The following is an 11,951-nucleotide window of genomic DNA, read 5'->3' on the forward strand; positions in this document are numbered from 1 at the left end:
ATTTTATTAAACTGTTGTATTCAAAATAGTAACAAAACTACACTTCTGTTTCTGTAGCAGCGTCCACCCAAGTTGTGAATGAACGCAGACTGGATGGTAAGTCTTGCTCTTAAACACTGCACTATTATTGTGTAATTATGTATTTTTTTAGAAGGGCTGCTACTACTACTTGACAGATGATCCTAACCATTTAATTCAATGTGACAGTGCTTTTTTCATCAGGTTCCACAGTTCTAACATTTTATTTTTTATGGTAGTTGTTAACATGGATTACGGTATGGAGGGAACCAATATTGCCCTTGCAGTTTTCATCCCGACTGCAATTGTCTTGGTGGTCATCCTCAGCATTTATGTCTACTTTGCAAAGTATGTGATTATCAAAAAATCTTCCATAATTTCATTCAGAATCAAATGAGCCTTTGCATGATGCTCCCTGTGTCTCTTCTCTATCACAGACTACAAGGGAAGTCCATCAGAATGCCAACATCCTCACCACCGTATGACAACATGACAGAGGAGTCAGCTTTCGACAACCCTATATACGAGAGCGGAGTAAGTACAGATGTCATGAACATGCAAGACGTGGATTCACAGAACACCAGTGTGCTGTCCTGATCCTCCTCCATCTGGCTTTCATCCTGTCGTCATCTCATGTTTCACCAGCAGAGGGCATCATTGGCCTCATTTTCATCATATCCATTACTAATCCACCTAAAGGAGTGAGAGTGATTTGAACATTCACATTGTAATCATTTCTTACCAGTGTCTGCCATCCTGTGTGCTGAAATCACCAAATGTGTGTGAAACCACATTTCCTATGTACTTTCATTGTACCTGTTCAAATGATTTCAAACTGACTCATAAGCACAAAGAGAGTGATTAGCCACAGTGAGAAGTCAGTAAAAGTCATCCCCCATCCATCATTCTCTTCATGTACTGGTCTCAGTTTTGACTACAGCGTCCTGTCGTATTTTTTCCCTGCTCATTTAGCATTGGCAGTCCAATTCTAGAAATTAAACCCTGTCAGTCCAGCTTGGATGTACCACTGAAGAAATAAGAGGTGAGATTTTATTGTGATACTGAGAGCATATCTAACTCACATCTGCCTGCCTCCCCTGCCATTCCTTTTCCCCACCATTCCCAATCTGATTTATAATCTGATGAAGAGTTTTTATTGGCTCTGTGTATTACTGCTTACTTCTGATAAGGATTAGGATTAGAACACTTCACAAAATATGACAAATATGCAATGTTAAATCATATAGTGTAATATTGGGATATGAAGTGAGAAATAAATAAGAGCACAATGTTAGGAATGGGCAGTAAAAGTAGTACACCTGTACTGTTAACGGTCTGCTTGTGTGGCTTCACCTTTAACCTGCACTTCACTGATGACAGCTTTGTAAACAAAGACTGGTACGAGCTGGATTTGCATCCCAACCATAACTGAAACCTGGAGCTGCCCCTTCTACAGCAGGGGTGTCAAACATGCGGCCCTCGGGCCAAAACCAGCCCGCCAGAGGTTCCAGAGGAACGACTTCGCAAAGTGAAAAAATGACAGAGAAGACATTAACTGCAATTTTTCAATAAAAGTAACTACTATTTCAAATTTGTCCTCTGGGGGGTCGCATAAAATCATAGTGCTGAGGGAGCGCACCTGAACAGTGCTTTTTTTTTAGCGGGACTTTTTTTCTCAAAGTGAGAAAATAGATTACTTTCTGTTTGCATAATCCAACAGCTGTTTTTGTAGAAAGATGGTTCATTAAATGTGAACATTTTCAGAATGTACTTGTACCTTTTTGCACTAAAACAAAGGGAACATTTTGAGTTGTCGTTATTTAAAGGTTATTATGTTGTGATTTTACTGGTCCGGCCCACTTCAGATCAACTTGGGCTGTATGTGGCCCCTGAACTGAAATGAGTTTGACGTCCCTGATCTACAGTATAAAGACCTGAAGGCTTATAAGGCTTTCTAATGTTATTGTTATTTCTATTTTAGTAGTATTTATCATATTTTATTATGTCTTTCTATTGATATTCTTATATATATACTTTATTGCGTATTACAGCAGCTGTAATTACCAAATCCCCCCAGGATAAATGAAGTATTTCTTATTCTGATTCTGATAACCACGAGCTGTTAGCGACATTACAACAGCAGCTAATGTAACAATATCTAACTGCTAATAGCTATAAGGGGGAACCAACGTCTAGTCTCAGACATTTTCTTCAAAATGTATAACTTTCAGGTAATTTCATAAGATAAGATCAGATAAACTTTATTGTCCCCGGGGGGAACTTGGTCTTGGACATAAGGGCAGTTCTGCTCACAAACAATACATTCATTCATCATACCAATATACAATCACATGCCCACTGTCAAGATAAGAAACCATGTCACTGTGGCATACCAATGACACAACAAATACCAATATTACAATAAGATACCAATGTGGTAGTAAAAAGCAATATCATATTAACATTAGGGGTGAGCCTGACTAAGGATTTGCTTTGTCGAATTAAGTTTGTCCAACTTAAGGCTAAACATTTGTATAATGTTCAAAATCAAACCTGAACCAGCTAAAGGGTTTTTAAATCTCTTAACATTACCTTTTAAAACAGTATTTCATCGTGTCTTTGTCCGCTTGAGTCTTTTCAAATTGTACGCGAGGAAAACCATCGTGTTTATGGGCAGAAGTGCGCTCCTTGCTTTGTTGACTGTAAATCCTGTCTTTGAGAATATCCTCTCTGATGGTGTGGAGGTGGATGGGATGCTGTGGATTGTTTTTGAGGCTTCTGACAGCTTTGGGTATCCCTCCTCGTTCTTTTGGCCCCATACAGTTTTTGTGTGGTCCGGTAATCCTTGATCTCACAGCCCTCTTCATGAAGCTGCTCCTCATCTTCATCACTATTTTTAGGATCAACTGAAGTTTTTTTTCCTGACATTTTGAGCTGCCTTGAACATAGAAAGATTTAAAGGCCAGCTGAGGTACATCTGCTCCACAGGTCCCGCTAAAATAGGCTATATGAGACACTATTTTTACGGGAAACAGGAAAATAATGTAAAATTAGACATTGAGCACCCCCATAGTTTGAATGGAATGATCCACGTTTCATATGCAAATATTCGACTATGAGATTGGCAGTCGACTAAGGCTCGTTAGAAACGAATCGTCGAATATTAGACTATTTGAGGTCACCCCTAATTAACATCAGTGCAGAGTAAGTGAACCCTCATACTCATACTAGAGCATTATGTTAGTGCAGATTGTTTGTTGAGTAGAGTGATGAAAGTAGGGAGGAAGGAGAGCTTGAAGCGATTACTTTTATATCTGCACGCTCTGAAACATCTTCCAGAGGGCAATAATTCATACTCTGAATAAAGAACATGAGAAGAGTCCTTCAAGATTGTTTGTGCCTGATTGACAACAGTATTTCCAAAGATAGTTTGAAGGGACAGGTCATTTTTCTTACTAATCACTTCCTTGGCACATTTTTAAAAAAATTCAATCTTAGATTTACATTGAACAGATAGCGGGCCATGTATCCGCGATGTCACCCATCTGTTTCTGAATTGCTGTTTTGAAGCCAATTATCGGCAGCAGCCATTGTTGCTGTCGAGCCAGTGTGACGTAAAGAGGTGGGCTTTGAGCCTCCTAGCCAACAGCTACAGTGTTCCCGCCTGTCAATCAAGTCAGCTGTGCCTCTCATTGGAAGACTCGTAATCTCAATATCTTCGAAATTGCCGTGTTAGAAAAAAATTCACCCCCCCTAGAGTGTGAGCAGATCCAGAAATGAGCTATCCAGACTACACTCATCTTTTGTACTTGGCTGTAAACATGTTTATTTCTGCTGTAAAGATCCTCTTTTTCCTATTAATGTGTATGTGACTTCTGGTACTTCCGGAGCCAGCCTCAAGCGGATCCTTGATGAACTGCAGTTTTTAGCACTTCTGCACTGGACTCATATTTTTAGACCGGAGGTTGCTGCTTGGCAGAGACTGAAGAGTGCTGAAATTAAGGTTTTCATAGATGCTAGTCTAAGATAAATAAGGAGTTATTTGAAGTGAAAGTCATGCAAAGCTACTTTATAGTTGTGCAAGACAGACATAATGAAAGGTGAAAATTAGAACTCTCAAAATTTCTGTATCGCCAGACTGTACTATTAAAACACTGATTAGTGAGAATGAGGCTCCACGTGACCTAGAAATGCCAATAGGTATGGCTTTTTTTTCACTTGAACACATCCTCTCTTCCCCCCCTTTCATCTTTCAACATTTCAATCATGTCACATGTTCTGTATGTCATATACCCACCATACTTAGTCATAATGCACAATGACTTGAAAGTATATGTAGCAGCACTTCAGGGATAGAACTCATAATAGCTATGATGTAATTATCTTTTTTTTAAATGTTACTACTAAATAGTAATTATTACACTGTATGTTTCCTTATTTAAGATATATGAGATTGTGTTAACACTGATTAACAGTATTTATTTTTTAATGTAGCATCATTATGCCAGCAGTTGAGTGGTGATATGTTTTTTTTTTATCTTTTCTCAATTAGGTTATTTGAAATGAATTCATAGTAACAAATAAAATAAATCTGTTTGACTATTGTAAGGTGTTTTAAACTGAACTTTAAATGATTGTATGTACCCAACATATTCAACCGATGTATTTGTTTGGTCTTCACAGGACAAATGAAAAAGATAAAGAGGTATCCATTTAGAGACCTTAAAGCAAGAATTGCTCAAGCTTTGCCTTTTGGGACTCTCTCTGCACTGCTCATCTTTCCCTTCCTCTTTTTTTGTTCTGAAATGACATTTTTTTCTTTTCTTCCCCTCTGTGTGGATTACTGTACATATGTCTTTCTTTCCACAATCTAACCTGTGAATTTGTGGATCACCATGGTGATATTTTTATAAAGTAAACTGCTGACGACCGTTGGTGATTGTATGTTTTTCAGTATTTTTTGATGCCCTACGCCTGTAGCAAATAGAGACTGAAGGGAATTGGTGCGTAGACTGTTGTGATCTGTTGGACACAAATTCCCCCACCACTCTTTGGAAAATTTCCATTGTTATTTTTGTTTCTATTGTGTGTATGGGCCTGCTCTTTGTAAATAAACTGCCTGTCCAACATGAGTGCCTCACGACTGACTATAACCTGAGAAATCACTTGTGAAAATGTAAAACTCAATCTTTTAGTTGGATATTATTTTGTATTTTCAGGCTTGACTTTCTTAACACTCAGCACTGTTCAGTCTGATCCATTGCACAGTTTCTCATCAAGATGTTTTCCTACCAGCTGAAGTGGGATTCCAACTGCTTACAGCCTCTGGGGATTTTACAGATACGTGTTTTCATATGTGACTCATCAGCTATGCACAATTGTCTTTTTAATGTTACACTGTAAAAGGTCTGCCTCAAACGAAGTAGCGACTTATTCATTTATGTATGTTCAAAATTATTGTTGCAACTCAGTTTGTGCAGACCCTGGGATAAAAACCCAATGACACCATACAATAAGCTCACAATTTGGCTCTGTTGCTAATGCAGGCTGTTCAGTCAAAGATGGGACATTTCCTACAATGAAAAGTGTAAAAGAGTGCAAAATAGATCTCTATTGAACAGATGGGTTTTTATGTACGGTTGCATTGCTGTGGTTTATCTGACTGTTTCAAATTTGTAGATAGTTCTCATATACTTTTGTGCATATGCTTTATATTTTAACAAATACTTCTTTCAGCATCACAGCTGTTCCAACCACACACAGAAAACCAAATCACATTTAAATATATATAATCCTCTGATTAATAATAAAATAAATTGTTGTTTAAAGTATTGGTATTGACTCATTGATAAGTAATTTAATTCATTTGCTTGTGTCATTAAAAACTTATAACAAAGAGTCATCCAGTATAAACAGTGGATCATATAATATGAATGACCTTTTCAGGTAAGTGTTTGACAATGTGCTAAATGTTTACATTGGCTTGGATTTAGTGGATTTGGGAAAGCCAACCCCTTATATGAAAGATGCTTGACATATCACGGTTGGACATTTACAGATTTATATGATTTAATCAAAGACTGTACAAAATATGGACGTAGTATCTGTGACGTCAGCCATCTGTTCCTGAGCGCTGTTTTGAAGCCAATCAACGGCAGCAGCCATATTGGTTTGCGGAACTCAACCAGGCATAGGGTGCTTCTCAAAGCTCTGAACTGAAGTCTCCTCGCTCCTCACTCCTCGGCCGAACCGGAAGTACTTACTGACGCGCCATTTTAACGTGCGTCCCAAAGCTCTAAACGCTGCTGGAGGAGAGAGGAGTGAGGAGCGAGGAGACTGATCCGAGGACGGATAATCGAGGAAACACGAGAGCAGACTTTACAGAAGTCTTTTCTCTGACAGACACGCCCCCTTACCGGATATCACTCACCGATTGGACGCTGCAGCGGCTCGGACTTAACCGAAACTTAACATCAGCTGAGTTTAATAACAAAGAAAAGATGGACCTTAAAACAGTCACTAAGGGTGCCCTGAAACAGATCATAAACAGCCGTCGGTTTCTAAACAGTCTGTATGTGATGAGCTGAGATTAAAACGTGTTTGATGTGAGTTTTAAAAACAATATACTGATCGCAAAATCATAAATTCAACATTACAGAGGATGGATTATGTTATATCTGATTGTGTTTGTCAGATTCACTGTCTAATGAAATAGAGTAATAGAGTCTAATATCATAGATAGAATATATATCAATGATCAGTTATTCCTCCTGTTAGTTTCCCCGTTTGTTCTGGTTTTCTTCATGAAGAGAAGTCTGACAGTAAAGTTTGTCTGTTAGTAAAAACACTTTTTCCTGTCAGGTTAATAAAGTTTTATATGAGGCTGATCATTAATGAGCATGGGGTTTGAAAAGAGTTGCATGGTTTCTATTTTCCCTTAAAGTAATAAATAATTTAATAATGAGGCATTTTACTGGTGAATCGATCCGTCATGCTTCAGAACAGAATAAATAGAGAGCAGATTCTCTTCATGCGCAAGTATGTGTTAAACATGTAAACACAGAGACAGAGCTCTGTTACTGTTTATATTGATCAGAGTTATTACAGTGAACATGTGTACAGACACAAACAGCTGTTAAAGCCGTCATCACAAACCGACGTCGCTTCACGTGACGCTCCGGAGGAGAGGACGTCTCATTTCTCTAAATACAAATATCCTCTCTCCTCTCTCCTCTGGTTTCATTTCCTCGCATCTCTGGTGGGCGGGACTAAGACGCGAGGAAGAGACGCGAGGATGGACGTTTAGAGCTTTGAGAAGCACCCATAGAGAGGGGCGTAGTTTGAGCCTCCTAGCCAACAGCTATGTGTTCCCGTCCGGGAGTCAAGTCAGTCATGTCCTTATTTGGGCAAAAACTTGTAATCTTAATATCTTCAGAACCGTTAGAAAAAAAATCAGCCCCCTAAAGTGTGTGCTGATACGTAGAGACAAGCTGTTTTTTTAACCAGGCTGTAAACATGTTTATTAATGCTGCAAAGATCGTCTTTTTTGAATTGGTGTCTATGTGGTTTCCAGTGTTTCTGCAGCCAGCCTCAAGCGGATGCTCAATGAATTGCAGTTTATAACACTTCCGCATGGGCTTCATATTTTGAGACCTGAGGTTGCCGCTTGGTTTTAATTCATAATTAAGTATATTTATATATTTGGTACCTTTGATTTGGGGGTCCTAATAAGAATGTCATATTTCTCAATTGAAGAAGGACAGGGTCTACTTACTGTTAGATGCTCACCTTTGGTGATGTCACAGCCATTGGTTAAGGGTGTGTAATGCAGGTGGTGTCACAGCTTGGGATCTTCAATGAAAATGAAAGAAAAAGGAATATTCAGATTTCCCACTCATCTGGCATAAAATAAACCCTGTTATCTGTCCCTTTGCATAAAAGTCTCAAACACCCACATATTTACTACCTCACCAGTATTTACATTGCACACAATTAATGCCCACCCACACAAACAATTCCATTGACCTGCACCTCGGCAGAGAGGGAAAGGGAAGACGACACTGTCACTTTTTCACTTTAGTCACTCTAATGCAGCTTGCCTCTCGCCCTATTGTGCACCAGAACCAGCCTGCATTACTGCATTCGTTGTAAATTGTGTTTACCTTGTAAAATATATGGGCTGCAGCGTCAATTCCCAGGTGTTTACTTTCAATCCGAACTTTTGACGTAATTTGAAAATTTCCCGCCTTACCTCTGACATCAAGCGGACGGATCCACTTGAAGGGCTGGGGGAGGGTGTGACGGTGGGTACCATTAAATCAAGGGCTCTGCAATAAACCAAATGGACCTGCATTACAATTTAGGTAAGGTTTTTGGTAGGGGGTTCCCTCACGTCCTAGAATAGTATGAACAAACTGGTACTTTCCTGGTCCTACTATTATAGTGTACCATATAACTCAACTCAACTCAACTTTATTTATGTAGCACCTTTCATACATAAAAACATGCAGCCCAAATTGCTTCACAGAATAACAGAGACAGAAAAAAACAGCAATGGTAAAATTATAAAAGGCATGATTACAAATAAAATACTTAAAAATAAAACAAAATCAATACAGTAAAATTAATAAAATAAGTAAGAGTGGAAAGAAGAGTTAAAAATAAGGTAGAGTTAAAAAGATCAGATGAATACAAGAAATAAATACATAATTAAATAATTAAATAAGGTAAATAAATGTTAAAGCAATGATTAAAATAATAATGATTAAAACAATAATTAAAATGATTAAAATAATAATGCAGTCCAGGGCTAAAAATGAATTACTCCAAATTAAAAGCTAGATTAAAAAGGTAAGTCTTTAGCTTACTTTTAAAAACACCCAGAGATACCATCTTTGTAAGTTTTACATGGTGGTACTATTATGCTGCTAACATAGTATGTACCATAGTACTATCATAGTAAGCTGTACTTCCTGGGTAGTACTATGTGGAGAGCCTATTGTACTCTTATCAAAGTGGTACAAAAATACTTACCACAGAGGTGATTACAGGAATAGTTGTACAAGCACTACTGTGAAAATACTGTGGTTCTTGTATCAATGTACATTGTACTACCATGGTACATGTATCAGGGTTTGAATGTGGAAGACTATGGTACAATGTATTATGAACGGTTTTAAAGGGAAGCCCAACTAAATTTCTTAAACAACCATGAGCCTCTAGATGGCATCATCATAACAAATAGAACATCATATTGTTTGTAGGTATAGTTTCTCTATCCTGTAAGCTGTCCCTGTACTCTTAAGTACTTGGCAAACGATGTGTATTTCTCTTTTATGCAAATTCACACAAAAATAACAGTGGAGGTTAAACCACTATCGTAGGAGGCCCTTAAATGGTTGGTAAGTATAGACTAATCTCTGCTCAGGATATCCAAAGATGTTTTTTGTCTTGAAACAAAGAAAGACTCCAAACCCAAATTAAAAGGAAATCATGGGATTGGATTGGCTGGTAATATTATGCCACAGGACTTAGCTTGAAATGGTTAATACATCAGAAAAATCCAAAATCTATCTTGGGCCTATTTATATCTAATAAAGTGACTGATTGTGGACAGCAGCCTAAACGTTTGATGACCATGTTTTGGTTTGTTCTTTTCTGTCTGTGTATATGTGAGAGCCTGTTTGTCTCAGTGGGTCTATGGGGGGAGTAACACATGGTTTCTGCTGACCTTTCACTATGCGCAGGCAGCAGCAAAAAGAGTAAACCATTAAAAAATACATTTCCTGTGCAGCCAGTACACATTAACAAAAAGGCCTGCAAACAAATGTCTTCATATATGTTTGTACTTTTTCTTTCTTCTTGTTATCACTGGGACACTGATCTATTGTCTTCTGCCACAGAATGATTATAGCCACTGAGAGAATCTAGAAAATAGGAGGCATAGTAGACAAAATAAACATAGATTGTTGCAAGGCTGGCTTATGAGTTACATCTTTTTGTGTTAATGAATTTGATAAATATAGTTTTTGGGACTAGTATTTATTTTAGTTCTTTTATCTTGCCAGTAGATGGCAGTCTGCTACCAAACCTGTCTACTTGGGAGGGATCAGCTGCCCCAAGTGCAGTAAAAAGACCATCCACACTGCTTAATATTCTCAGCATGCAGTAGTTCTAGGCCACTTGGTGTCAGGGTTTACAGGCCAGGATAGTTCACAATTAAACTAAAAAGCTGTACTCACAATCCAAGAGAGACCAGGACATGGCAATTAACCCACTAATACAGCAGACCATTAGACCTCCCTCTGTGTGTCTGCAGCCTGGGGGCTCTGGGATGCACATTATGAGAGATAGTTTAATGTAATGACCCATTCAAAGACTTCTCCTGTATGCACTGAATTTTAGCAGTTTGGGAAAATTAGAAGCATTATATGCTTGGTAAAACATATGGGAGAACACTTTCATATAAAAATGAAGGTTTGGTATCAAATATTGGCAATAAGTTGTTAGTGTAATCTATTTTTAAATAGTAGTAGGAAAACGACTTTCAGATTAATACAATTGATTTACTGCTTAAAATATGAAATTATTTTATATTTGTTTTGTCTTATTTAAAGATTAAACAGATGTATGCAGTTTTTGTATTAACACAAGGCTCACCATAACCATCAGAAGACATTGTGAAAAAAACAGAAATAAGACTGTCCTCTCTGAGAAAGATGCCAAGTGATCTGTTTCACATCATTCTAGCAAACTGCCTTTGTTTGTCAGCATGGAAACAAGTGCATTGTGGGGCTAAAAGGCATGTTAAGGCCTACATATATGCCTTATGATTAATGTCCAAAAAATGGGGATGAATCACACTACAGCCTTGCTTGTCAGTGTGATGACGGACTTACGTTGCTCATGGATCACACAGCACCCTTGCTGACCCACCCTCCATAAAACCTTTACAAATACACACATACACATTAAGTTATGGTTGTACTATACTTGATTTTGATCCCTGTCTCTAGGGCTGATAGATTGATAACTTATACAAGTGACCAAATCTCATAGTGTTATGTGGTTCATTTTTGAGTTGGTGAGATTTTATTTTTGTTGTAACTTAAGTTTCTCTGTTTGATCTGTGATGGACTAGTTTTTGTTGTATATAACCCCACATTTAAAGTTAGGTATGTTTGTTCATGTTTTGTTATTGTGTAGCATTAGATATTCATTGCTTAGTGTAGACTTTGTTTTGCCATATTTATAACTGACCTAGTTCTGTTTTAGGATAGGGATTTTTCACTTTTTGATTTTGAGCAATTTTCTGTTGTAGACTTTTTCCTCCTTTGCCAAATTGCTTGGTTCCTAACCAGTGTTGGGCAAGTTACTTCTAAAATACAATACATTATATATTAGTAGTTAATGTAATTTTAAAGTAATTAGTTACATTACAATATTACTGTCTCTGAATTGTAATGTGTTAGACTACTTTTGAGTTACTTTCACCAAAATAGCTGCAGAAGTATGACTAGCATTCTAAAATGCTAAAATATAGTTTATTGCAGCTGATTATAAATCCAGTGAAGGGTGATGTGGTATACCATGAAGACTGTGTAGGCCCTAAAGCTACTAACAACTTAATATAATAGGCACAGTGAAGGCTCATGGTGCAATACAATAAATAACAAACAAGACAAAGTCAAAGTCTGGTAAGTTATGATAAAGATATCGTAAATATATAAACTTAACTAAAATGTGTTATATTACTGCCTTACAGCAAAATGTAATACATTACTGTAATTGCGTTACCTTTGTAGAGCGTTACTCCCAACACTGTTCCTAACAGGTACACGATTATCGTGTTGTCAGTTCTGTACGATTTGATTGCCTGGCTCAGCTAATCACCTGACCATTCATGTTTATTTCCATATGCTGTGTTATGTACA

At 37.6% G+C, this 11,951-nt stretch overlaps 1 protein-coding gene and 1 long non-coding RNA gene across 4 annotated transcripts in view; one reads left to right on the top strand and one right to left on the bottom strand.

Annotated features, from left to right (window-relative positions):
• The window catches only part of LOC117813365 (seizure protein 6 homolog), a 140,398-nt gene extending 133,494 nt beyond the window's left edge, over positions 1–6,904 (top strand). Inside the window, exons 14-18 of one of the 2 annotated variants that reach the window (XM_034684543.1) lie at positions 58–96; positions 258–366; positions 456–552; positions 991–1,060; positions 4,702–6,904. In XM_034684543.1, the coding sequence (XP_034540434.1) occupies positions 58–96; positions 258–366; positions 456–552; positions 991–1,017 (272 nt within the window). In that variant the 3' untranslated portion in view covers positions 1,018–1,060; positions 4,702–6,904. Of the gene's footprint in view, positions 1–57; positions 97–257; positions 367–455; positions 1,332–4,701 lie in introns of those variants that run through there. The other variant, XM_034684542.1, reaches the window with a different exon arrangement.
• Positions 1–8,274, bottom strand: part of LOC117813367 — a 115,676-nt gene extending 107,402 nt beyond the window's left edge. For both annotated transcript variants that reach the window (XR_004631403.1, XR_004631402.1), the window contains exons 1-2: positions 8,181–8,274; positions 7,793–7,869 (exon numbers count right to left, since the gene is read on the bottom strand). This is a non-coding gene — a long non-coding RNA (uncharacterized LOC117813367). The remainder of the gene's footprint in view (positions 1–7,792; positions 7,870–8,180) is intronic.
• Between the last annotated feature and the right edge of the window lie 3,677 nt (positions 8,275–11,951).

Source organism: Notolabrus celidotus, chromosome 5, assembly GCF_009762535.1.
Source record: "Notolabrus celidotus isolate fNotCel1 chromosome 5, fNotCel1.pri, whole genome shotgun sequence".
Taxonomy (NCBI): domain Eukaryota; kingdom Metazoa; phylum Chordata; class Actinopteri; order Labriformes; family Labridae; genus Notolabrus; species Notolabrus celidotus.